Source organism: Xiphophorus hellerii, chromosome 21, assembly GCF_003331165.1.
Source record: "Xiphophorus hellerii strain 12219 chromosome 21, Xiphophorus_hellerii-4.1, whole genome shotgun sequence".
NCBI classification, from domain to species: Eukaryota; Metazoa; Chordata; class Actinopteri; order Cyprinodontiformes; family Poeciliidae; genus Xiphophorus; species Xiphophorus hellerii.
This window is the reverse complement of record NC_045692.1, coordinates 5,357,958-5,384,054: the sequence shown is the minus strand read 5'-3', so window position 1 is coordinate 5,384,054 and position 26,097 is coordinate 5,357,958. Positions and strand designations below refer to the sequence as shown.

General features: G+C 39.1%; 1 protein-coding gene across 2 annotated transcripts in view; it reads left to right on the top strand.

The window, feature by feature from the left end:
- Window positions 1-1,826: 1,826 nt before the first annotated feature.
- The window catches only part of LOC116711717 (partitioning defective 3 homolog), a 396,764-nt gene continuing 372,493 nt past the window's right edge, over window positions 1,827-26,097 (top strand). For both annotated transcript variants that reach the window (XM_032551185.1, XM_032551184.1), the window contains exon 1: window positions 1,827-2,362. In XM_032551185.1, coding sequence (XP_032407076.1) covers window positions 2,243-2,362 — 120 coding nt within the window. In that variant the 5' untranslated portion in view covers window positions 1,827-2,242. The remainder of the gene's footprint in view (window positions 2,363-26,097) is intronic.

The window sequence follows — 26,097 nt, the reverse complement described above, 5'->3', positions numbered from 1 at the left end:
TTTTCACATTGAATATTTTGCTCCCGGCCACCACTAGGTGGAGCTAGTTACATAAAAGTGAAAGCAGGTGTGTTGTTGCTATACGTCATAGTCGAGATCTAAGAAGAAATAACCTGTGGAGACAGTTCAGCTCAGCTTCTCATGCATTTCCTGTCAAATTTAAAAGCTTCATAGAACTCATAGCACTTGTAAACGAGCATACCATAGAACATATTTTCCTCCAGAGTCAGATGTGTCACTGCAGATACAGTGGAGCCAAGATTATACCTCTGCAAGCTGAACCCTGGCCCCTACAAACAGAAGAAATAAGGAAGTCATAGAGCATGGTCTAAAGTTATTATTGCAATAAACAAAGACATCTGACACCAGGCAAACACTCGGCGCCAGCTTAGAAACTTTAGCCCACGTGAGACCCTGATGCTTGTGCTAACACTGCACGGTTTTGGACCTGGTTTGTCCACGCTGAGCCGACGTTCATGTTCATTCATTTGGACTACATTGGATCATAAAGAGCCAGAGCTGCAGGGAGCGAGGGAATCTCCACAGAAAGGTTTCAGCTTTTCTCTGTAAATTGGGTCATACGTTTTATCTATCCTTTGGCATAGTCCTTATCCAGCTATGCAGGTCAATAATTCATACACAGTATAGTTACTCCCATTAGTACGTGCTCTGATCCGACGTTACAAGTGCAGATAAAACTCACAAAGTCTTTCTTGTTGGTTAAAATTGATATTTATGCAGCAGGTTGAGTGGAATTTATTGTGTAGGCGTTTGTATGTATTTGACATAGTAATGGCTTCACCTTAGCAAACCTATTCTCTTGTTTTGCCTTTTTTTTTTTTAATGGGGACCAAAGTCAAGATAAAATGTTCTTCTATATCCCCTCAAATCATTTTTGCAGTTCCTTGCAAAAGTATCACACCCATTTACGTTTTTCCACTTTACAACAACTGGCTAGCTAAATGTTTACATGGTGAATAGTAATGCATATTAAGGTATATTTGGTGTGTGCACTATTAAAATAGGCAGTGGTAAACATTTTTTTGTGACAGACTCAAGCATTTGTGGATTTGAGCTGTTCCAAGGCACCTTTAAATACCCCTGAAAATACTAAGGATTCAATGTACATCAATACATTTTGATCTGAACTATTTCATTGTTGCTTAGGCCACATGTTCAGGGTTCCTGTCTTGTGAATAAAAATCTCAAGCCACTATCCTTTCTCTATAGTACTGCATATTTTGGTATTAATCCAATACCAAATAAATACAGGGGTTGTATTGCCAATGTTTTTATTATTTAAGCTGATGTATCGTCAAATTTTTGTCCTTAAGGTGTACAAAATACCTTAATAACATATTAATATGATCAACAGAAACTGCAAAACAAACAAAAAAAACCCCCAAGTATCAATCTTAACACACTGATATCGATCTAATACAGACATGGTATCAATATTCTAGTTATTTTGTATCGAACAGACCACTTCTATTTCATCTCACCTAACCAGAACCCCTGGTTACTCACAAAACCTCACATTTTTATTTTGCCGTCTTTACATGTCTTGAACTAAACTGAACTCAATTTCACTTATATTTGAAACCCAAGTCAGGTTAAGAGGGAAAAAAAAGTGTAGTCGTTGCAAAAATGAATTATACTACGATAGATGTTTGCAACAAATAAGACTCCAAAGTGCATTACAGTTATAATACCAAACTTTTTTTTTTTTTTTTTGACAAAAACCACCCATTTCACTTTCAATCGTTAAAAACAACAGACTCCAAAAACTAGAAGAAGTAGACGGGCGGCTCTGCCTGCCCACTGAGCGCTCTGGCTGGGCTGCCGAGCACATTCTTCGTGCCTGCTCGAACATGTGGCTCTCACGCAGTGTCAGTTGTCAGCTGTGCGGTCGGAGTCGGGAAGGCTTTCTTTTTTTTCCTTTTTTTTTTAGTTGGGAACTTTCAAGCAAGTGAAGTGAGTCAGTTATAGCGCGGCACGAGGGAGGACGCCACCCAGCCCCGCCGCTGGGATCCTGCGCGTGGAGCTTCTGCCCGCTTCTCCTCTGAGGACTCGGCAGCTCAGCGAAGAGCGACTTCTCTCTCGGGGATTTTACTTGTTTCACCTTCACCCATTTCCACTCATTCACACACACGCACACACACACGCACACACGGGATGGTTGTTGTCGTCGTCGTTCGGACGCGGCTTTTTCCTCTTTGGGATTAACAGCAGCGGAGGAGACATGAAAGTGACGGTGTGTTTCGGGAGGACGCGCGTGGTCGTTCCGTGTGGAGATGGGAACGTAAAAGTGCAAAGCCTTATCGAACAAGCAGCCATGAGGTATAAAAAGGCCATTGCAAAGGTAGGTCTCCCCCTCCTTTTTCTCATTTCTCTCTCTCTTACACGCACACACTCTCTCTCTCCTGCGTGGAAGTGATTTTGTACCGTCTGCTTTGCGAGTTCCCGGAGCTGTGCGCTGGATTCACACCGGGGAGCCTCAACATGGCGCTTTCTTTTTTTCTTTCTCTTTTTGCTTTTTCCCCTGGGGAACGAATTGAGACCGCCAGGGGTCCCTCCTGGAGAACTTCCCCTCCCAACCCAATTTTTATTTTTATTTTTTTTGACAAAACCAGCAATGACAGCTAAATGCCTCTAAAATAATTCTCAAACTTCTCCCACACGTGAATGTCTGATTTAAACTTTTATCCCCCCCCCATGAAAACGTTGAAGCAACAAAGTAAGAAATTATGCAATAAATTCAGAGTGAGCAGGAATTCAAACTGGGTGGGGAGAAAAAAAAAAGACCCGCGCTGTGTGACTGCAGGTATTTGTGTGTAATTACACAAGGAGGGCTGCTCGGGGAGATCAGGTGAATTAGGCAATAACTTCTTTCCATATCGTCTGATCAGAAGCATCCAGCATCTGCATGCTGCATAATTCACTCTGACATTCTCTCTTTGGGCCCTGGGCTTAGAAAGAAAAAAAAAAAAGAAGTTCAATGTGATCAAGTTTAATGTGATAGCTTTGTTGTTTTCTTGCGGCTTCACTCTAAACCCCAGTAAAAGACAAATAAAAGAATTCCTGCTTGGTACTGTTACCATGGTGTGTGACAGCACTTTGCCAATTGCTTCTATTATCATTGGAGTCACATCAGAGTGGGGGGTCTAGCTCGCTCAAATTTCCAATTAGGCATGTTTGAGATTCTTCTGGCATGATTACTTTGGCTTGGTTTGAGCAAAACTGTAGAACATGGTCTGATTTCTTTTATTTAAAACCGTTGCCAAACAACTCGTAGTCGCCCAACTTGTCCTTTTCTGAAGGTTTGATAAAAATCTTAGTTGGTTAGTGGCTGTGGAACTCAACAGGTAGGCCATATTCAAAAACCTTCTCAGGCGTCTAATTATGTATTATTATTATTATTATTTGCTGAAGGTGAGATGGCTCTTTGCCCAAGTTGTGACTCTGTTAAGGGGAGGCACAAGAGATCAAAAAGAAGTCGGCATCAGTTGTAGGTACGGAAAAGACTGAGTTGTCCTAAGAGTCAGGATTGCAACTTTTCTCATGATGAGGTTTGTACCTGGACAGACCTTAATTGAAGTTTTCAGACGCCTGACTGAATTTCATCAGTATATAGCTACATTCACACATTAGGTCTTGACATTTACAATTTTTTGCTGAAATCCTTTTTTTTCTTTGCGAGGACATTCATATTATTAATTACAGTAAATGCGACCACATTAAAACTTCTCCCTGAACGGTTTTATGACCCAAAGTGACCCGGATGCGAAAAAAAGGTCTTTGTCTGGTCTGTGAATATATCACAGCGAACACAAAACAATGTAATATTGAAGCTTAAAATACTATTTGAATTTTTCCAACATGTTTCTTCGTGCTGGAAGTAATATTAATGTTTTATAGCCCTGACTTATGTCTGGTCTGTGGAGGGAGCTAAAGATTGGGGTTATGGTCAAAAGACCTCCAATCTCAAAGACTTGGAGCTCATCATAACCATAAAAATACCAGCAGAAACATATAAAAACGCTGCTCATTACAGCATAAAATGTTCCTCTGATTATTGTGAAGGGTCATGCCATTTTTAAACTGTAATAAACAATTTTTTTAAATTCCCAAATTAATTATTTTATATTCTTTTGTTATATTTTCAAACATACCTTTCTTATTTATCTTATTTCCTTCTTAAAAATTTGAAATGTAAAATTTCTGTCTAAATTTGAGTAATTTTGGCCTTATAAGTACGTTTAACAAAGGGTTATAGGGCAAAGGTTAGTAAATGGTGGGGGGGCAACTGTTGAAAACCCATCAGCTTTACAGTGAAAGAGCGATTAATCTGATCAGCTTTATTGGTCATCCTGAGGAGCATTTCCTCCCTAGACGCACACCGGTAACCACTGAGACGTCTCCCTCCTATTCTTACTAGAGCATCATGGCTTTCCTCACCTCAGCAGAATGCAGGCGACTCATCCATTGATCCATGCAGCAGTGTATTTGAAAAGATCCGGTGTAGTTTCCCCTTGGAAAATGCTTGGCTTTGCTTGTGTAAGACAAGGCCTTTCAGACCACACAAAAGATGTAATCTCTGGGTTTACAGCTGCTAACGCCTTGCTCGTCATCTATTGAAGTGCAATGGATTTCTTTCGATGCAGTCTCCTCTCGCATCTTATGATATGAAAGTATTGCTCAGTGTTTGCTATGGATTGATACAATAAGCTGAAACCTTAGAGAAAGTGAAAAAAAGTGTCTTCCCCGGAGTGTAGGGTCTCAGATTTCAAACCCCTCTCTGAATAGGTTTTTTTTTTCTTCTTTTGCATTTGATTGCTTTTCGATCACAGACTTCAATGTATTTTATTGGGATATTCTATGACAGATAGACTATAACAGTAAGGTTGAAGAAAAATGATACCTTGTCTTCAAATATCCTTAAAAATAAGATATTCATTTATATTCAGCTTCCTGCCACTAAATGCACCAATTCAGTGCATCAATCCAATTTAAATGTAGCCACAAACCACACAAAAGAACACTTCAGACACATGCAAGAAAGATGCTCTGGTCAGATGAGAACACCGTTGAAGTCTTGCATGCAACACTCCAGATGTGGTGGGAAAATACCACTGCACATCGGTCTAAAAACACAATTTCCATGGTGAAACATGGAAGTGCTCTACATCATGCACTGTGGATGCTTATTTTTGAAAGAGAAGACGATTGGAAGACAGATAGCGGTAAATACCGGGCAGTCTTTGGAGGAAACCTGTTGGATGCTGCCAAAGACTTAATGCCTAGTTCACACAGGAAGATTTTTAATACCAATATTTCTCCAGATCTTTCCATTCCAGAAATCGTAAGGATGTGCCGATTACTGGGATGGCTCCAAAGATCATTTTAAACCATATTCCTGCCATGTGTGGAAAGACGTGGTGACTACTCCAATCTAAAATTGGGAATATTCAACATGTTGAGTTGTCATTGCCTGATATTGGAGGGTGACTGGCATCCCCCAAGGACAAACGACAACGCAGCCTGTTGAATGTGACGTGTAGCCAATCAAAAAGTGAGGTGACGGAAACACGCAGGGGAATTAACAATACACAGAGGATGAAACAGACTGCTGTGGCACGATAATTGGCAAGATAATTGGAGACATCTTTGAATTGTGTTCTCTGTTAAACATAGTCCACAAACTATCGCCAATGCTTCTTCTCATTCAGTCATGTTTGTTTTCTCTGAACTCAGTTTCTTTGTGTCAAAGGGTTTTGCGAGATCTCCCGTTTGACATCTGAATGTTGGTGAGTGAAATCGGTTGGTGTGTGGTGTTTTGCTTCTGCCGAGTGACTCGATACCACAAACCGTACGACCAAACCTGTTATACCTACGATTTTGTATCATCACATGTGTGGTCTCTCAGGTTTTGAAAATCGGTCAGTAATTTTAAAATCTTGCCATGTGAACCAGGTACAGAAGCCGACATCGCAAGATCAATAAAATGTGAACAGCTTCAAGGAATACGAACGGCAATTCTGAGTCTGTTCTGAGTTTTCTCTGTGTATATTTGTTGCTTATATTGAATATCAGTCATAATAGGCTTACCGTCCACTTTGTATTTGATTGCAGCAGCTGAGCTCAGTCATTGTACATCCCATGCTGATGTAACGGAGCTTCCCCAGGGACTCTTGATGCTTTTGTCACCATCTCTGTGGGGAGCAAAAAAGAGGCATCGGTCACCCTGTCAAGTGCTATTACTTTCGGCTCCAATCTGGTGTACAATCTGCACAATCAAGGAAGATTAGAACCGCTCAGCCTCTTCTGTTGCTTTCTGCTCTGAGAGCTTTTGTCTTTACTGCTTTTCTCCTCAAAAAGCAGAAGCAATAAGAAGATGTGATTGGCAGCTACAGATCTCAACTCGTCATCTTGAAACTAGAGTTCCCTAACGGACGGTGTGCGGTAAATAACCAAAGAGCATGCAGATGTTCACTCACCCCAGCCATAGTTTGTGGTTCGACACTGAGGATCTAATTCTTTGAAGAGCTGCTTTTCAGGGTGGTTATTCATCCTCTGCTTTTCCCACAGTTGCTGAGGCTAAATGTACGATAAAGCCCTAAAGCACATAATTGGCCTTTTTTTACTCCCCCTAGATTCCCTAAACACAGACTTGGTGACATGTCACAACACAGCCAGACTGTTAGGATATACAAATGGAGAATTTTCTTATTTGAACAAGATTATAAGTCAAGACTGGAAGTTGCATATTTCCATACTAGTGTTTCATTTAAGCAGCTACATTATCTGCATATGAAGAACATGTGTCCTTTGAGCCAGAAATTTAAGGGAAGCTTCATCCTTTAAGCCATTAATCTGTTATAGATTATAAAGATGCACATCACATCATCCATCATGCAATAAGAAGCTTATAGATTACAGTAACTGTTTAAAAGTAGCGGTGCATCGATAAATCGGCCCTGATTTGGAAGATTGGAGATTGGTGTTTAGCCAATACTTATAAGTGAAACCACCAATCTTAACTACCTCTGCAAAGGTCTGAAAATCAATCACTTTCCCCTTTTGGCTCTGCCATAGGAGGGGATTGACAGACAGATCGGCCGACCGGGTTAATGAGTTCACCTCACCGTTGCCAATTTAGCAACTCCTTCAAAATATTTAGTGACTTTTCAGACAAAAAAAGTTGATATCGATAAAAACTTGAATCTCTATATATCTGGTTTTTTAAAGATCGGACAGTCAGTCTTTCACACCATTCAGCAATTTTTCATGAAATAGGTATTTCTCATGCAACCAAATGGATCTGAAATTTTTTTTGCACTGGATTCTATTTAGGGGTATCAATTAAATTGCTCATCACATTTTCAGAATTTTCTCTGCAAATTCAAAACTTCTCAGTGCTAATCGGTCTGGTTTGAGAAGCGTCCACGCTTTTGCAAGGCACTCCAGCTTCGAGTCAACACATTTTCCCATGTTTTGGTTTGGAATACTGTGTTGTTGTTCTCATGGCAGTCCTGAGCAACACTCTGAGCTCCAGGGCTGTTGCAACAGCACCCAACGAGTTCGTCTGTGTATTTAAAGTGACATTGCACACAAGTTACAAGTTACTTGGAGTAACGCCAGAAGAATGAACCAATCAGAGCCAAAAGCCTTTCTCTGCAGGAGGAGTACTTGTTTGTTTCCTTTGAGAAGATAGCAATCTCTGTGTGCCATAAGTGTGAAGCTAGCCAGTGGGTAAAATTTCATATAGCTAAATGAACAACACTATTTTCCACATCTATTTAAACATGCCTCTTTTGTTTATGTCTGTCTCTTTTGTGTGAAGCTAGCTATGGGGTATTTTTTTAATTTAGCTAAATGCACATCACTATTTTCCACATCTATTTAAACACTCCTCTGTTGTCTCTTTTGTTGAGTAGCTAGGTTAGATGTCCCCCCACTCCTCAAAACAAACATATTGAAAGGAACACTTTTGGGATTTGGTTTTACTGTAGACAAGACGGAGTCAAAAGTTCAGTTTTTAATCCTGAAATCCTCAAGTAAAGACCTGACATGGACCCATCCTGGTGATGCTTTGCAGAAAAGCTCATCAGTTAGAATGTGGGAAGTGCCTTAAAAGAGCTGTCAGTCCTCATTAGCTCACTTCACTTAGCTGTTATGTAACAGACTGCAGCTGCAGCATGAAAAGGGGGAGCCAATTCAGGTGGAGGATAGGGATTTTACGTGTTGAATAAAGACTAGCGATAAGTGCTAGCTAGTCAATGCAACCACCAAGCTAAAGTTACATTTTTAACCTCAAATGGAGGCAAATGACTAGAAGAAGAGATTGTATGAACATCGTCACCGTCTGTAGATCACAGCATTATACTTCTCATTTCGTCCTCACTTTGTTTCAGGGTGAAGTCCAGTACCAATCCCCGTGTAGAACATCACTCCTGCTGCTCCACAAGTCATGGGTTTCAGTTAGCCCAGCCATCCAGAAGAGATTTAAAGCACCTCAAATATGCAAAGCCCTATTTCACTATTACCGAAGATCTAAGTGAACGATTGAGCTGATCATATCCATTTTTGCTTTGTTTGAACTACACATGCATTGGAAAAATCGGCTGTAGGTGCTATAATCAAAGATATCGTGGAGTGAATGTAAACACTGAGAAAGGGGATCACTCTGGTGACAGCCTGCAATTACAAGGAGGCTTGTAAATTGCTTGTTTAGTCATGTTGGTAGTTAGAAACTGGTGACTTGAAATTCATCAGTTAGATAATTTTTTAAAATTTGCACGCAAGTCTGGTAATGCTACAGTCAGAAAAAAATTAACTCAGATCTGTCCTGACATACAATGTTATTGCATTCCTGATGGAGAACTGAAATATGGACAACCACAAACTTCATGCATTTTATTGGGGATTATGTGACAAGCAACACAAAGTAACACGTTATTGTCAGGGGAAAGGAAAATTATACAAAATCTTTTACAAATAGAAATCTGAAAAATGTGGTGCGCTTTTTTATTCTGACTGCTATTTTTTACACATTCTTCTTTTCAACAAAGCTCAGACTCCAATTGGATGGAGAGCATCAATTTTCAAGCTTTGCCCAAATTTCTGAATCAGATTGGATATTGATATTGATCCAAATTTGCATATCGGTGCATCCATACTGACGGGTTTTCAGTCAGTATGGATGGGCCTGCTTTTGGAAAAGCGGGCCCATAACATCACACTACCACCACCATTTTTGGTAGCCGTAGTGTGTTCAGGGTAGAGATTCACCAACATGACAATGTGTAACGTTATCCAATATTAATATTGAACATTGTTGTTATGGTTGATACCCAATATTTGCATATATATGTACAGTATACATACAGAAACAGAAACAAGATAAAAATAAACATTAGTTACTAACATTGGCCCAGTTTTTCTCATCTGACCAACATCAATGGTTTCAGAATTGACTAACAAAGGCCGTTACCAATGTTAAATCTGATACAATGTTCATCCTTAGTTTAGGGTGATCATTTTTATTGGCTGCCACACATGGACTGGGTCCAAATTCAGGGACTGCATCCTTTGAAGAACTCATTTGGAGGCTGATTATGTCTTTTATAGCTGCTTAAAGCTGCTCTAAATGTGCATTTGGTACAATATGAAAAAAAAAGAAAAACTACTAAGCAGTTTCACCATGCTGAAACCCACAGGAAAGACTGATTAAACAACAGTCTGGCAAACATCCCCTGCTGATGTGAATGGCATCGTAGACTTTGACTTCAGTCTCCGTGAACCTTATGTAATCCGAACTCTTCCCCACCCAGGTGCAAGGATTTCAGGCGCAAACACAGGTCAACACATTTGTATGCCGATTGTAGGAGGGTCTACAAAGAGCACAGGGAGCAAAGTTGGGAAAAAGACTGAGCAGAAAAAGTAGGCAAAATACCACAGTGGTGACTGCCAGAGTCTGGGTATGCCATGGCCATGCCAAGGATTGGTTTTCCTGCTATGTCCTGTCTGTTCAGGGTCAGGATCTGTTTTGCATGGTGGTGTAGTTTCTCAAATTCTTGGATTTCTGTTTTGGTTTTTGCTGTTTGCTTTCAGTGCCCTTGGAGCTGAATAGCAAAGCATCGTTTTCATGCCAACCTGTTTCAACTTGAGATTACAATAGATGTTGATTGTAAAATCTTATGTTTTGCATACTAAACATATTTTGTCATCTGTTGCATAGGGATTGTCTGGTGGAGGTAATGCGACGTTCATTTAAGATTTTCAAAGTACCACTCAGGAATACCAGACCTGAAATCTGTGGACAACTAAATCTGCCTTTTATACCAACAGAAGTCTAATTTCTTTTCCATATCTTAACTTATTGGCTAATTTTAAGAAAACACAATTAAAACAGACATATAGAACAAAATGGACTGCATAAAATCTGACATATCTTTAATGGTATGTTTAAGTCTGGAAAGGACTTAATAGACAAAGGATGGCTGTAAAACTGGCAGGTTTTGAACTTCCTGTTTATTTAAGGTAGTAAAATACTTCCTTCATAAAGTATGCCAGTATGAAGTCTGTTTTTCAATTCAACCTTTTTTTGTCAAGAGGAAAAAGTTTTTGAATCGTGTGACGTCAGCAGAAGTCTTATTGGAATGACGATATTTGACCTAGAACTTTTATCTTCACCAAGCAGAAGTTGCCTTTTTTAGACACATGGAATAGAAATGAAGCTGACGAATGTGTTATTAGTTGTGGTTTGCAAAATTTAGTAATCAGTTTCTCTGTGGTATTTACATTACAGGACAAGCAAAGTTATTTTTTTTTTCCAAGCTTCGTTTATTTTTATCTGACAAGATCTTTGTCTGTTTCCATCCTCTGAATGCCAAAAGGTGCGCAGAGAGCATATAATATTATCAGGGAACCAGTTATATCAGTTTGCCTGAAGACTGGAATGTTTTTACATGTTTTTACATGCTGTGTGGCATATGTTTTGACAGATTTGAAAGCGGTGATAGGAAACACACAACTCAGTTTTGACCCCACTTTAATTTCCCCAAGTGATTAAGAAAAATAGAAATTGCAGCCTCTGGGTTTTTTTTTTGTAAATGTATGACAGGCTGGTACCAATTTTTTTCAAGTTTTCTTTAAGTACTACAGTTAGCATCACTATAGTACTTGCCGCCTTCCTGTTAATTATTCATACGAGCAGAGATTACATCATCTTGTGTATAAGACAGGAATATCTGGAAAGTGAGAATTTGCTAATTTAAAACAAAATCAAATCAACTTCAGTAGCTGACATTTCAAACTGTCTTTAGCATTTAATGCTAGCGATTAGCACCTCTAGCATCATTAGCATTAGTAGGCCGTAGAAAATTCAAACCCTTATGCAAGACTGAAATTTGTGAAATTTTCCAAAATACTGCAAACATTTGCAGTATTCTATTGTAAGGAGATGTTAGAACCCCAAGAATAAGTTTGCTATTTGGCATTTAGCGTTTTATTTCCTGTTTCTCAACTCATCTAAAATATTTCACGTATAGGTCTCCTTTCCTAGCTTTCAAACTATCAGTGAGAGACTTAAAAAGGAGCAATAAAAGCAAATCAAGTGGATTAGCAGTGATTGGATACTTGGATAAGTTTGGACAACACGTAATAAATAAAGTACATTTGAATTGAATTGAACTGAATGTATTTAGATCAGTCTGTCTTTGTGCATTTGTAACTTCTGCACCAAAGAGTGTTATGGTTAGCGCCAAGATATGGTGTGTTTATTTTATTTTTTATTTTTTTGGGATTTTAGGTTTTTGAAGCTGGTCAGGACCGTTTAAGATAAAAACCTCCATATTCTGGTCACAACAGAGACAATGAAGAGAACGGAGTGAAAACTGGCCTCTGTAGGTGCTAAAGTCTTTTATATTAACTTTTAACACCAGATTTTCTTTGCTAAAACAACATCAGCCTTTTTTCTCATGCCTTTCTGCCACAGCTTTTTCCAAACGCTTATATCAAGGACAAAGGTGATGATGTAATGTTGGCTCACTGCCGTCTTTCCCAGAGCTTTTACAGTGGCTCTAATCCTGCCTCGTATTGTGACTAAGAAATAAGTAGTTGCAAACATATGAGGCAATTCAGTTCAATTGATTAAATGTTTTAGCTGTTGCTGCATTGTCAAGAGTCGAGTTGTGTTTGCAAAAGAGGCAGTGAAACATGGTTCCAGAACAAAGGAGCTAAACACGGCAATAAAAGGTGTTGGGCCAATGTTTTTTTTTCTCCCCAGAATTCAATTTCTCCACTGAAAAAAAAAAAAGAAATAACAAAACACGCTCAGGTCTCTGCACAAAAAGAGCCCTTGGGAAAAGAGGCAAATTGTCTAATTTAATGTGTGTTCCTTCTTTGCTAATGGAACAAGCACAAAGAACAGAGAGGTAAAATAATAAAATAATTGTTGTACTTTTTTAGACCTCATAACTTTACAATGTCATCAGTTGAGGTCTCTCCACCCTCTGTTTAAAGAAGAAGACATGCCTCAAAGTGAGTCAAAATGTAATTGATGTAGATTAAAGGCTACCGTACCGCAGAAGACTTGTTTCTTTCATTTGATTTAAGGTAATTGAGGTTATGCTGGCGTATATTTTGTTCTATAGACAAATACTTTGCTCTAAGCATGATTATGGTGTTCTGCAAAAGCTTCTCTGTGGTTTGTCATGTTATGACCACAAACTTCAATGAATTTTATCCATATTTTATGCAGTCAACCAACACAACATCCTAATATTTTCTCTTCAGAAAATTGAGTAACTTACGCACAAGTGACTTCTCAGAGCAACTTATGAAACATGGTAGTGGTAGTAGCATCATGCAGTGGAGTTGCTTTTTTATTAGGGGCAGGGATAGGGGTCAGAGGTGATGAAGTAGACTGAAGACTGCCGATCACATCTTATTTTTCATTTGTAGAGTCTTTCAAAGGAATTGGATTTTTCTTTTGTGGACAAAAAAATCTGAGGCAGGTCTTCTTTGGAGCACATGGTTGGGACAGCTGGCCAGTTTGCCTGTTGGATGCAACAGAGCAGCTTGAATTACAGCACACTCAGGGGTAGAATGACTGCCTTTCCTCACCACATTGTTAGAAGACTGCTTTATCATCAAAGAGAATGTGTAGTTATTGGTTCTAAAGTAAGGATCAATAAAAGTTCAGGTCAATGACTCCAGCCCTAAAGCATTTGACTAGAAGACACTACCTTGAAACGATCAGCTTGTCTTTCTGATCTGTATACTCGTCCATTCATAAAATGCTGTGAGAATAGACTTTAATTCCCTGGACTCTAATACTCTGTCAATGCACCAATACTTCCCCAACTACTTTTTGTTGTTATTATTTCAATATACACTTGTGCTTCCATCCTTATTTACCGGATACACACCCATATGTCATGACAGAGTAGTCCATGGAGAATAATAGGTGTTTTAGGAAAGCTTAGCGTTAAGTCTGTTTCATGCAATTCCTTCAACCAAACTGGTTGTTTGGTAGGTAGAGTGTAGAAGTCAGGGGAATCCCCGTCACAGTAACCAACACAACATATCGTCTTAGTAGTAGACTCTCCTCTTTTTTTGTGCCACTTTAGAAGTTTCAATGTAATGTGGTATTCAGAATAATAAGAAATACAAATAATTATTTCTGAACTCCAAAAACACCATACTGTGGTTCTCTTGTGGCCAAATCTGAAACATTAAAAACAGGCCCACTCAATGCAGGTATCCATTGTCAACACAGACTTGTTCTTCAATGGTTGCTAGTGAATATCTCTGCAGGTCATTGGGTGAGAGCTGGGGTACACCCTAGACAGGCTGCAAGTACATCACAAAGCAACATAGTGACCTACGACAATTTAGATTTACCAATCATCTTAACAAGAAGCCAGAATACTCATAGAGAATGCATTCATGCATAGGTTGAACTTGCCAACTTCATGCAGAACCTTTTGCTGCATGGCAACAGTGCTACCAGCCACACCACTGTTCAACTCTCATTCAATACAACTCAACTCAAAGATGTTTAATAAAAAAAAAGAAACAACAAAAGTTGACCAAAGTGTGGAACAAGCCAACAATAGCTTGGCTTTTTGTTGAGTAGTTGGTACCTAGACTAGGTCATATGTCCCAGACAGTAAGGACCAGCATGATATTAAATGGATTTCACGCAGAAAGAGCTGGTATTAAGCTTCATTTTGCTGTTGTAAAGGGAAAAAACTCTTTAGCTTCCCAGTGCATTCTTCCAGGTAGTGTTCACACCTACCATTGTTTATGCTTAACACGTTTTAACAAGAAGGTTTCTTAACTTCAAACACACAAATTACTTTGCTGTGGTGGAGCACAATTTTATAGTCAGCAACGGTTTCTACTTATTGACATGAAGTTTGACATTCACACATAAAGCTAGCAAACTGTTAACAGCTATCATGTGGAGTACTTCTTTAACCTGCCTGTATGTTTTTAATGATGATATTGTTATCTGGTCCGGTATGAAGTTCTTTGTTTTTATTAAACATAATTTAATACTATAAGTATTACAGATAATCTGATAGTATTACAGTTGACCCAAAGTCAAAGATCTAGTCCTTCATCTTGGGGCTTCTCGTACTAAAGACTACTTGGATTAGAGAGGGAATAAATAAATAGTATTTCACTCTGTGAAACCTGTTTTCTTTTCATCCTCCAAACACACACTTCTTTATACCCTTGTCGCTTAGAGCAGTGGTGCCCAACCCTGGTCCTCAGGGCCCACTGCCCTGCATGTTTTAGGTGTTCCCTGCTGCTGTACACCTGGGTTAAATGAACAGGTGATTAACTAGCTTCTGCAGCAATTGATAGAATGCAAAGGAGGTGATGCAATCATAGGAATCAGCTGTGCCGTAGTCCGGACTCATCACAAACATGCAGGACAGCGGTTCCTGAGGACCAAGGTTGGAGACCACTGCCTTAGAGGCCCTTAGAGGGGTGCTGGTGCCTATCTCCAGCTAACGTTCCGGGCGAGAGGCGGGGTCTCCCTGGACAGGTCGCCAGTCTGTCGCAGGGCAAGACAGAAACATGCAGGACACACAACCATGTACACTCATACCTAGGGAGAATTTAGAGAAGCCAATTAACCTAACAGTCATGTTTTTGGACTGTGCCAAAAGCTGGAGTACCTGGAGAGAGCACAGGGAGAATGCAGAAAGACCCCGGGCCGCGAATCGAACCCAGGACCTTCTTGCTCCAAGGCAAGAAGGTCTACCAACTGCTCCACTGTGCAGCCCGCACTTGCATGTTGTTTGTTCATATTAGCATACATCAGCAAATTTTAAGTTAGGAAGAGGATTTAAATGGGAGGTTAGGATTTAAGTTTTAAATGAGTTAAAATTAGAATTAGGTCTATTAAAACACAAAGCCACCATATAAACTATATTTTTTTCAGTTTAAAATCAACGGCATACTCGTTTCACACAACCTCAGTTACAATAAATGGCATTCAGCATACCAACTGTTTCCACTGACCATATAATTGTGCAATTTCACATTTCTCTTAATGGAAACAGGGCAATTTGGAAAAAAAAACAAAAAACACTTGCTTTTCGATAAAAAGTTTTGCCGATAGGATGAGGTGTTTTCTTTTTGCTATATCGAAAGTTTTCAAGGGCCCAATGCAAAATATACCTGGCTGTTATTACCCGGCAAACTAGTTAAGGTTTCTGTTCAGGAGGACATGATACAGTTAGTTGTGTGCAGTTTTAAAACCGTGTTTATTTTAGTAGCAATGATGGGTAACAGTCCTACAAGTTTTATTAGGACTTTTGTGTCTTTTGCAATAAGAAACATTTCCAAGCAGGAATACTTGTCTTTGCCTTCTTCCCCACAGTGCAAAGCAACAGATGGAAGAGGGCCAGGGCTGATGGCTCTATGCTCCACACAGCTGAAAACCAAATAGAGATAACTGCAAGCCAGAAAGAATCTATTTCATAAATTGGACCGTTAAAAACTCAAGAAAACCCTCTACCAGTAATTGGCCCTCTACTGGTTGACATCAATGCTTTTGGTATGGCATACATGATGGAGGTTCCAGCTCAAATTCCATTTTATTTGAGTAAATATTCCTTGTTTTTCTCATCTCACATCTCTGTGAGATGGCAATCTGTGTCTCAAACTATTCAAATTGGAGCAAGTTGTAGCATAGGCCAACTATGTGGTTTGTAGTGTTTCGACACGCAGACCATGCCAGGCTTTCTTGGGTGTGATCCACTGTTTTGTTAACAGCATGCATCAGTTTCAATGCACTTTGTTAGCGCCGCGGAAGCTCACGGGGTTTGTCAAAACATTAACAACCAGCTTGTATTTTAACAGGGGACACCTAATGCATTTCATCTCAAGCCCTTTCTTTTTCTGATAATGTAAGACGTTCACCTCTGCCACATGGTGAGGCTGTCTGGTTTATAGTGGCACAGCTGGGATGCATGCACTGATTTATCCTTGCCTAATACATACTGAAACGGTTCCAAAAACATTTTTAAAAAAAGTTTTAAAACCTCATAACTATCCAAAAAGCTTGCCAGCAGAGATAACACTCCAGCAACCTTTTTATTTAAACTGTTGCCAGTCAGACTTTTATGGCCTAAGAAACACAGGTGGAGCTAATCACTGGGGGGTTCTGTTGATCTGTTCAGTTCAGTTATCTCTGCAACATAAGAGAGTAAAGTAAGTATCTTCTTATTTTTCTTCTTTGATTTTTGTGGTGGTTGTTAAAGTAAGTACTGACATGGAATGGTTATTTTAAGAATACACCTGGACAGGATACAGCCCTAATGAATATCATTAATCAGACCTGTGGCCTTTTTGTTGCTGCAGGCCTAGTTGCTTGGAAAGTGCTAGCTTTGTAGTACCTAATTTGCTTCCAGCACATTCACTTTTACTTGTGCTTCATCTGTCTGACAAAAATGTAAGTCCTATCTCTCTTCTTAACTTACTTTTACCTCCAGAAAATATGTAGCTTTTGTTGACATTTCCCCACTAGCTAGAATGCTAGCTTTTTCACAGCACAGCTAAAGATGCTAGGTGCTACTAAAACTATGCAACTGTGTTTCTCTTTAAAAAATGTAATCTTGTCCTGTTTAATATCACAATTTAACAACATGAAAAGCATTATTTAACAGTTGTACTCTATTTTATTGCAGTGTTCTAAGGTTTAGTTATTTTGACTGAAAATTAACTAAATAAGGCCTGGGCTTATGCAAATTATTTTTAGCTGTTCTCCCACTGTAAATACAGTAAAATAAAAAGTTAAGTCTTGCGAAGTAAGTTTTACTTCTAAAATTGCAATCTTTACTCTCAATGGTGTGTGAAGAAGAATGGCAGTCCTCTTACAGATTCCTAAAATGTCTGAGTGCCTATTTGGAAGCTTTTGACTGGGCTGATTGAAATTTGAAGGATTTCTTATGAATATTCAAATTTATCAAAGTGTTTTGCAGTTTTTCCTCTTTTTTTGTTATCTTTTGATGCTAATAATTTATTGTTCAATAAATTAAAGCACCGCTCTGTCATCAGTTGCTAAAGAAAGCTCTTATAAAGCTGTCTAACCTGTTAACCTTTATTTTCACTTTGCATATTTTTCAGAAGTTCAGCCTAATACTCTAAGGCCTATCCTTATCCTAATTCACAAAAGCGTTTCCAACATAAAAGTAGGACCAATTTCTCCTCAGCTGGACATCTGATTTTTCAGCTTTATTGACTGACTGGAAAAAGCGCTAGAAGTGCCAATGTCAGAGGCTGTTGTAACACAGACATTTGTCGCTGATTTGGATTCCACTGCTCTGAGCTCATCTTAGTTCACTAAGATGTACTTTCATCCCTAAGCTGGGTGTTGCACACATCTTAATTTCAGCATAGACCTTGCGGTTTTTGCAGATGAACTTTAAATTCAGCCCATCTGGTTTTAATGGCCGCCATAGAGCTTTCGCGTGGAGAATTTCACTGATGAATATGTAAAGTTGCGGATTTATCTGCACAGCATAATTTCCTGCCCAGACATTTTTCCTGGTCACCGAACATGCTGTGGGATGATAAGTCTTTGGTTGGATCATAAATCGAGGTCATTTGGTGCAGGCGAAGGAAGTAGAACTCTGTAGAAGTAAAATTAGGATCAGTGTGTTGTTCATGTTGACCTGTTTTGTTTTTTCATATATGGTTTGGATAAAATACACACTGATTCAGACTTTTTTTTTTTTCTGACTTATTTTTCAGGCACACCTGTGAGGGCACTGTTAAAGTAATCAATACGACTAAAGATAAACGCACAGAAGCGTTTCTCTAGTTCTTGTTGGGACATTAGTCCTTTAATCCCGGAAATGTTCTTCAGGTGATAGAAGACCAACTTTGTCACTGTCTTTATGTGAATCTGAATGTTCAGGTTTGAGTCCATCACTAAACCCAAACTTCAGGCTTGATCACCAGTTTCTGGCTGTAATGACTGAATCTGTGTGCTGACTCTAGATCATTTCTCTTTAGATCTATTGATGATGCCTTCAGTTTTGTTTCTGTTCCTACTGAAAAATGTTGTGGCACATCCACACATTGGTTATGGGTTTGGCAGATTTAGTTGTTTGATGAGAAACAATGGCTTTTCTGTAGCTTTTGTAGCGAGAAGTGTTGGCCGGTGATGACAGATCGGGTTCTGCTCATCTGTTTCCTTAGACAGAAGATCCTGAATGGCCACAGACAGAGCAACATTCTCACAGCCTATCATTAGGGGTGGGTTAGGCCCGAGGGAAGGATAAAACCTGTAGTATCTGTTTCCTGAAAACATATTTCCCAAAACCTGAGCTAAGAAAATCTGATCAGAAATGATGGCTGCTAAGTTTCTGTTTTGGATAAAATGAATAAAAACATTTTAAAAAACAACTAACAGCAACATACTACATTGAATGATATTTTCACTTGAGAGTAGTGTTCCAGTTGGGGATGGTAAAACAGTAAAAGAATGTGTACTATTTTTAAAACATGCTGCAAAATGAGGGCATTTTTGGCATCTTGGTAACTCTTTGGACTTGTAATGTGCCATAGAAGGACATAATTTAGGTTTTATATTGATGGGTATAAAGTCTGTACAAAAATCTGTAAATAGATGTCTGTAAACTGCGTATAACCTCACTTTAACTTCTGTAAAAAATCACCAATCAGATTTAGGTGGCCGATTTTCTCTGGCTTTTACAAAGCTGACCTTTGTACACCAGTTTTAGCAGTGACAGCTAAAATCAGGGCAGCACGCTTATTCGGAATACATGCGACTTCAGTGTGTGATTAACCACAATTTTTCTCGTTTTTCTCTTTTTGTGTTATCAAGATGGTTGCAGCATTTTCCATGCATTTAAACAAAGATCCATGACACCAAGGTCAGTGAGAGTTCAACAAACTGTCCAAAGAAATTGTCAGGCAGAGCATTAAGGCCTTTCACTTGAGATATAAGAAATTACCTCAAAAATCTGACAAAATTTCCAAATTCCCAATTCCATAACAGAGAGCTCAAAATAATAAAACAAAATATCTTTGTTGTACTTCCTTCAGCCTTTCTGTTATCTGCTGAAAGTCTCATCCTCTCTCGCTCTGAATAAATGAGCCGCATACAAGTCTCAAAAGTATTTTGTTTGCTTTTACTTAATTTTAGCTCCTCGTCTCCAGATCTTGGAAATTACAAACGTGGAATGAGTCTTATTTAGAGAAGTAACTTCCACACCCAGAGGAGTGTTGTTGTAGTAAGTTGCACTAACTGTTAAAAAATGTGACTTTTGGGTTTCTAAATTTAGAACTGACCAAGCTGAAAAACAATGGCTTTCCTATTTGTTGTTGCAGTCACTATGCAGCAGTGGTTATAGTGTTTGACTGGCTCTCTGCTGACTCAAGGCCTTTTAGATTATACGCTGTTTTTTCTGGCGTATAACCTAAAAGGTAAGTTTTAGGTCAGCACAATTCACTTTTGGAGTAGCTCAGTTAGATACAACACTCATTGCATCACTGATTCAGTATCCTTTTGTATGTATTTGGGGAGAGCTGCGTTTGTTTTTTTTCTCTCTCATGTGCGCGCTGTCAGGTTTTAGGTGAAAGACCTGGTTTGGCTGGTTTGTTCCCTACCACGTCTGTCAACCAAATAGCTTCCCCTGTAATACTCCTGTTTGTATATGATGACTGAGTAACGCTTGAAACTACCTCCCGTTTTCCCAAGAAACACTTAAAACTCATCCCTTCAACTCCCAAAAATCTAAAAGTCTTTCCCAGAGTGCTGTTAGATTAATAAGTCTAGAGTTTGTTTTAGCAATGATCACTGATGATGAAAACCCCCTGAAGTCTCTGATTGAAATTGTATGTTTTAGTCAGTCGGTGAATCGAAATGAAGACACAACACACATATTAATAGATTATTATCATAGATTATTCCCCAGCTCTGTCAACGAGGTGGATTTAGATTCTCTTCTAGAGGGCAATCACTAGAAAAAGCTCTGTTCTGTGACGTAAACACACACTAGTGCTTTGAAGTCTCATCTTTTCAGCGCAGTATTTACAAAAGGTCTGCTATTCCTTATCTCTACAAACAAACCTTAAAGCCTCTGCTGTCGTTTCCACTCCACTGTATCCCTGATATTGCCACAGATGCACCACAGATAGAGTTAGCGCAGAACAATGCCACTCTCTCTGTCTAGGGCCACTCCTTTCTCACCAAGTCTGCAACCGTGGTGGTCCTTTGGAACACCGATGTCCTCTTCCATCACTCCCTGCTTTTATTGTGCGCAGCCAGAGCGAAGGCAGTGGGTGGAGGAGGAGTTACGGCTGTTGGACAATGGGATAGTGGTGGGCAGTTAAACGGAGACAATGTGGCCCACAGTAGGAAGAAGTGAGCGATGTGCCGAAAGATTGATGCTTTTTGGGTGGAATCCAAAATCTGAATCGTTGGATTTAGAGCATGTATGAAGAGCAGCTGTTAAATCTTGTCTCGCATTCTCGATGTGATCTATGTCCGGCCTTCGAGTGGATCATGAATATGAAGTTTTCCATCTGAGCTGAGCAGAGATGTCTTGTGTTGTCTTTAGCGTCACACTTAAGGTCAAGCAGGGACGTTCACTGGCTCATTAGTAGCGTATTATTATCTTTTGTTCAAATTGGTCACGTTTTGGTTTTATGTTGGTGTGTTCTTTGGTTGTGACGCTAACTGACAAACGAATGACGTGGGCATTTATTGTATCGTTTATCATTTGGCTTGATAAATTTCTTATCACTATAAGAATTTTGATTCATCACTGTAGTGATTAATTCCAATTAGTGATGGCTAAAATGCACCAAAACTGTCCTTACCACCAAGATTGATAGGTTTTTACTATTTTCTGCACTATTTGTTCACTCAACAAATTTAGCAAATAAATTTGAAAATGCAGTTAACGTGTCCAGTTTAGATAACGCGTCTTTATGTGAATGGTGTCCTGAAAGAAGAGCATTACTAATGGGAATGTTTCTCAATAGCATTATTTTTGTGTGTGGGGCTATAATTGCTGTGAAACACAGTCAGTCATACAGTTAAGAAGTATTAGTTATTATCACGTATCGTTATCACAATAGTACTGCAAAATAACATGATGAAACTTTAGGTCCACATTGCCCGCCCCTATGTAAAACTGATGTCTCTTGTGCTGCTTCGTATTAACATTAACTGTAAGTTGTTTTTCCAGCTTTTTTTCATGCCGTTTGATCACAATCAATGAGAAGGAAAGTATTAAAGTCACTTTACATTACAGTCTTGTTTAAAACTTCAGCAGGTCCTGAAATTATTCATAGTATGTATGAGCTTTTTCTTTCTCCCTACTGTGACTTTGTCCCTAATTCACTTGTCTGCAGCTACTGGGCTCATTAGATAAAAACCTTGCAGCAGGAGCCTCTGGTGATTTCTCTCAGCAGCCTATGTTCTCGTTTAACTACTTCTTCTTACTTTTGTAGTGTTCTGATTTTAACCCAGAAAAAACTTTGTTTCACGTCTTTTCATTTCCAATACATTTTTCTCCTGCATTTCCCAACTGAAAGATTATTGTTAAACCATTGCTCGCAATGGGGGACCTTGAAGTACTGCTGTTGTACTGAAAAGTGCAAAACACGTTCTAGCTGCTAAGAAGGGATTCTATGCATATTTTCTTTTTGTCTGCATGTGAGAGAAATTGTGCATCAGAGCAGGGATTGAAGTGAACTGATGCGACCCGTTACTCCAGAGGGTTCGGAGAGGGAGGGGAGGGACATCTGATCCGCACCACAAAGGATCAGTGAAGAACAGAGCAAACATGGTAGTACAGGGGGAGTTACGCAAAAAGGTGCAGTTGTTGACATTCTAAATGCAGTTTCTTCTAAAAAATTATAATAAATCTGGAACTCGTTAAGCTTTTGTCACTTTACGGCAACAAATGTCTATTTTTTTTTATTATACACAAACACAAATCAATGAATTACTATGAAGAGGAAGAAAAAGTAGTCATTGTTTTAAAACATTTGTTATGCATTTGTACTGTATATACTACCTTTGATTCGATAATCCTAAAGAATATGTAGTCTAGCAGAGATTTTTATTTGATTAAGCTTAATCAAAAAACATAATTTTTTTAATTAAAAAAACTAATCAAAAACATAATAGTTGCTATATTTCATCCAATCCAATATGCTGAACTAACCATGTTTTTTTTAATAACATGACTACAACCACGGCCAGAGATTAATTTAAGACTACAAAGATTGTTGGCAAAATAATTGACGTATAGTTTTTGTTTTAAAAACTACAATAAATTTTGAGAAGTAATTGCTTAGCTTATAATTGACACGTTTACATTCCATGTGAAATCAGGCTGATGAAACTTTTGAAGTGTTTTTACCCTATAATTATCTTCTCATTTAGAAAACATTTATTTACAAATACAAAGGAACAGAACACAGAATATGAAAAGCTATGCGTTTCTACTTTAAGCTGCTCCTCCACGTTGATATTTTTAAGGACTGTAGGGGGCAGTGTAGGGCGACTTCGACAAGCGTGACATGTTTTAGAAGTAGTAAAAAAAAAAAAAACCGCTGTTGGTAGCAACACCTGTGAGTGGCGGTGTTACTGTCATTATGGGGCGAATCATTACCAGGTCTTTCTTTGTGCACCTCCGCTGGAAGCAGCTCCTGCTCGTCCGCCATGTTTTTCCGCACGGAACTGTCCGCGTAGTTGGGGGTGCGGGGAAATTCAGAGATGCGCGGAGAATTTGGTCCGCACGGCGTTGCTGCTTTACGCAGAACAGATTAATGGACTCCAGCTGCGGGTAAGTTCTGCAGTAGCAGCGACGCTTGAAATGGGAAGAAAGAGTTTGGTAGAGAGAAGCGTTTTTGGTACGCAGGGGCCAGTCACTCAGTGGGTTGTTATAACTAGAAATAACAGGCATATTTTGTGATGCGTGTCACACACCACCAATGTGTATGCATTTGGAAAACATTTTTGGTAGATGTGTACTGAGTGAATTGTAGTTTAAATAGCAGTTGTTGGCTGCTCTTGTCGGAGTTGACAGCGCAGACAGATGTTTGATGCTATCGCACGTGACGAGCTCAGCTGCACAACTCCCTGACAGTCTCACTAACATTTCACACAGGACTTTGCATTTCTGTGGCTTATGTTTTGCTTATAAAGAGTACCCATTGTTAGCTTTTAATATTTCATTGTGTTTTTTGCCAGACCTGTTTGTTACTGAACTTAGATTTTTCCATTGAGAATCTGTAGACGTGCCTTGCAGTATATTTTGAAGTAACAGAGCATTTACATCACTGGGTTAACTGTACTACCGTGGTCTGTTTACAGGAAACAAATGGGACTGATGCTTTTACAGTCCTGCGTCAATAGGACAGAGCTTAGAGCTATATTGAGGTTGTGACAAGTTTGTGGATAACAATAAAACAAGCAAACATTTGGTTGATAAAGACAATTTTGTTTGCACACTTGTGTCAGTTGGTTTGACAGGACAGGACTTCCACATCTGTGAATGATTTTTTTTTTTTACCAACCGTGTGTGATCTTGTGTTCTGTGGTTTCGGTCCCCGTTGCTTCTTTTTAATTTGGTCTGTGGCACGTAAACGCCTTAGGAGTATTCAACATGCTTCTCTTTTTAGCAGTTGTTTAGCAGAAGAGAGAAGCAAAAACAAATTCTCCAGAGATGAATAATGTAGACTGAAAGGACACCCTTAAGACTTGATACAAAATGAAAAAAACAAAAGAATCTATAACATCATGTGATTGGTTCTATTTAAAACAAAAAAGATTGATGATCCCAAATGTTGCTAAAATATCACATATTGGGTTTTGCATCTGCAATAATGATCTTTATAACATTTACTTATTATTTACATTTTCCTGTGTACATTTGACCTAAAATCTAGGATAAACATGTTAAATTTCTTGAAGTAGTTTTCAAGTGTAAGAAGTAGTAATGTGAGAAAAGCAATAATTGTTATAAACCTAGTTATATTAGCTTCTTTTTTCACTGACTAGCTGGTCGAGTAGCAATCGACTGTTTACCAGAAATCCTGCTCGTAATTTGCAGACTGTGGTTTTTAAACAGCATGACCTTAAGAAAAGAGATTTTAGTTCCACATCAGGACTGTCAGTATTTATTTATTTATTTTTTACCAGATATATTGCAAACAGTGTGACTTACAACGGAGAAAGAGATTTAGTAAGCAGCCTCATACATGTATAAATTTAATTTGGTAAACTGTTGTTAGAGTGGATGGTTTCTTATACATCAGATTTGCTGAATCTTATTGGAAGTCTGGTTTGTACGTTGAAATGTTGACTTGTCTCTGCTGTGGAAGCCCAACTTTGGGTTAATAAAATTATTAGCAAACTACCGGATAACTTTGTGGCCTGCATATGTGGTTCTCTGTCCCGCTGACATGCGAGACCTTTTGAGAAGTGAGTTGAGTTCAGCTATACTTCATTCTCAGTGGATCTCTGTTCTGCATATGTTGTTATTGGACCTACTTATCTTTGCAGACACGCAGTAATACAATGTTCTATCTCAATCAACATGCAATAAAAGTGAAAAGTAATGTTTTAGTGTCATGGACTATTGTTTCCAACTTAAAAAATACATCCAACCTTTTTAGTCTCGCGGACCGGTCAACATAGTTTTTTGGGGGGAAAAAACTATGTTGTGTTCACTAGCGTGGTATTCACAGTGTTCTGCTGCACTATGACCCGGTGTATACTTGATATATTTGACTAAGCCCAATATTGGTCTCATCTCAACAGACAACCTACTTAAACACGTTGACATGTGAGAAACTTAACTGAGATTTTAACGGCTACTCCTCACTTTCCTCTCGCTACTGTCCTAGAAAGGCCAGATTTGTGGAGTGCACAAATAATAATAATCAGCCATGTCAACCGCTGCTCCCAGATGGGGTGCGGGTCTCTCCTTGCGTTGTTGCCAGTTTCTCGATCTTCAAGTGGACCCCGTTTACAAATTAGGCAACTTCCGAAGACATTCGGTTACACAGGATGTCTTTTAGTATTATCACTCTAAAGTTGGGCAGAGAGGGAGGACTGCATACCACAGTTTTTTGAGCTATAATGTTTAGAAAAAGCGAGAGGACCGTGTATTCTTGTACGCTTGCAGGAAGACCAATGGTAAGAACAAAAGGAGTCATCTTTGATGTTTAATCGGACGGCCGCAGGCAAATCGTAGCTGAACATTTACTCTTTAATCGGTTTAATGATGATTAGGTGTAATTAAAATGCTACTTAGTGAGAGCCTCCTGTGATAATGTCTGTCTTAATTTGTCAGTGAAACCTTCATCACAGCAGTGCATCCAGTACAGGCAGGGCCATAAAGCAGCTTTAGTGGTTTGTGTGAACCCACACGCTCACACTCCGACCTGCTCCTAGTATGTAGACCAGATGCTCGGCTTTCCTCGTTGGACTTATTATAAAGGGGGGGTCGGAGGGGCACACAGCTGTAGACTTACAGTTTCAAGGTTTAGGGACAGCAAATCCACTACACCAGCAGATCA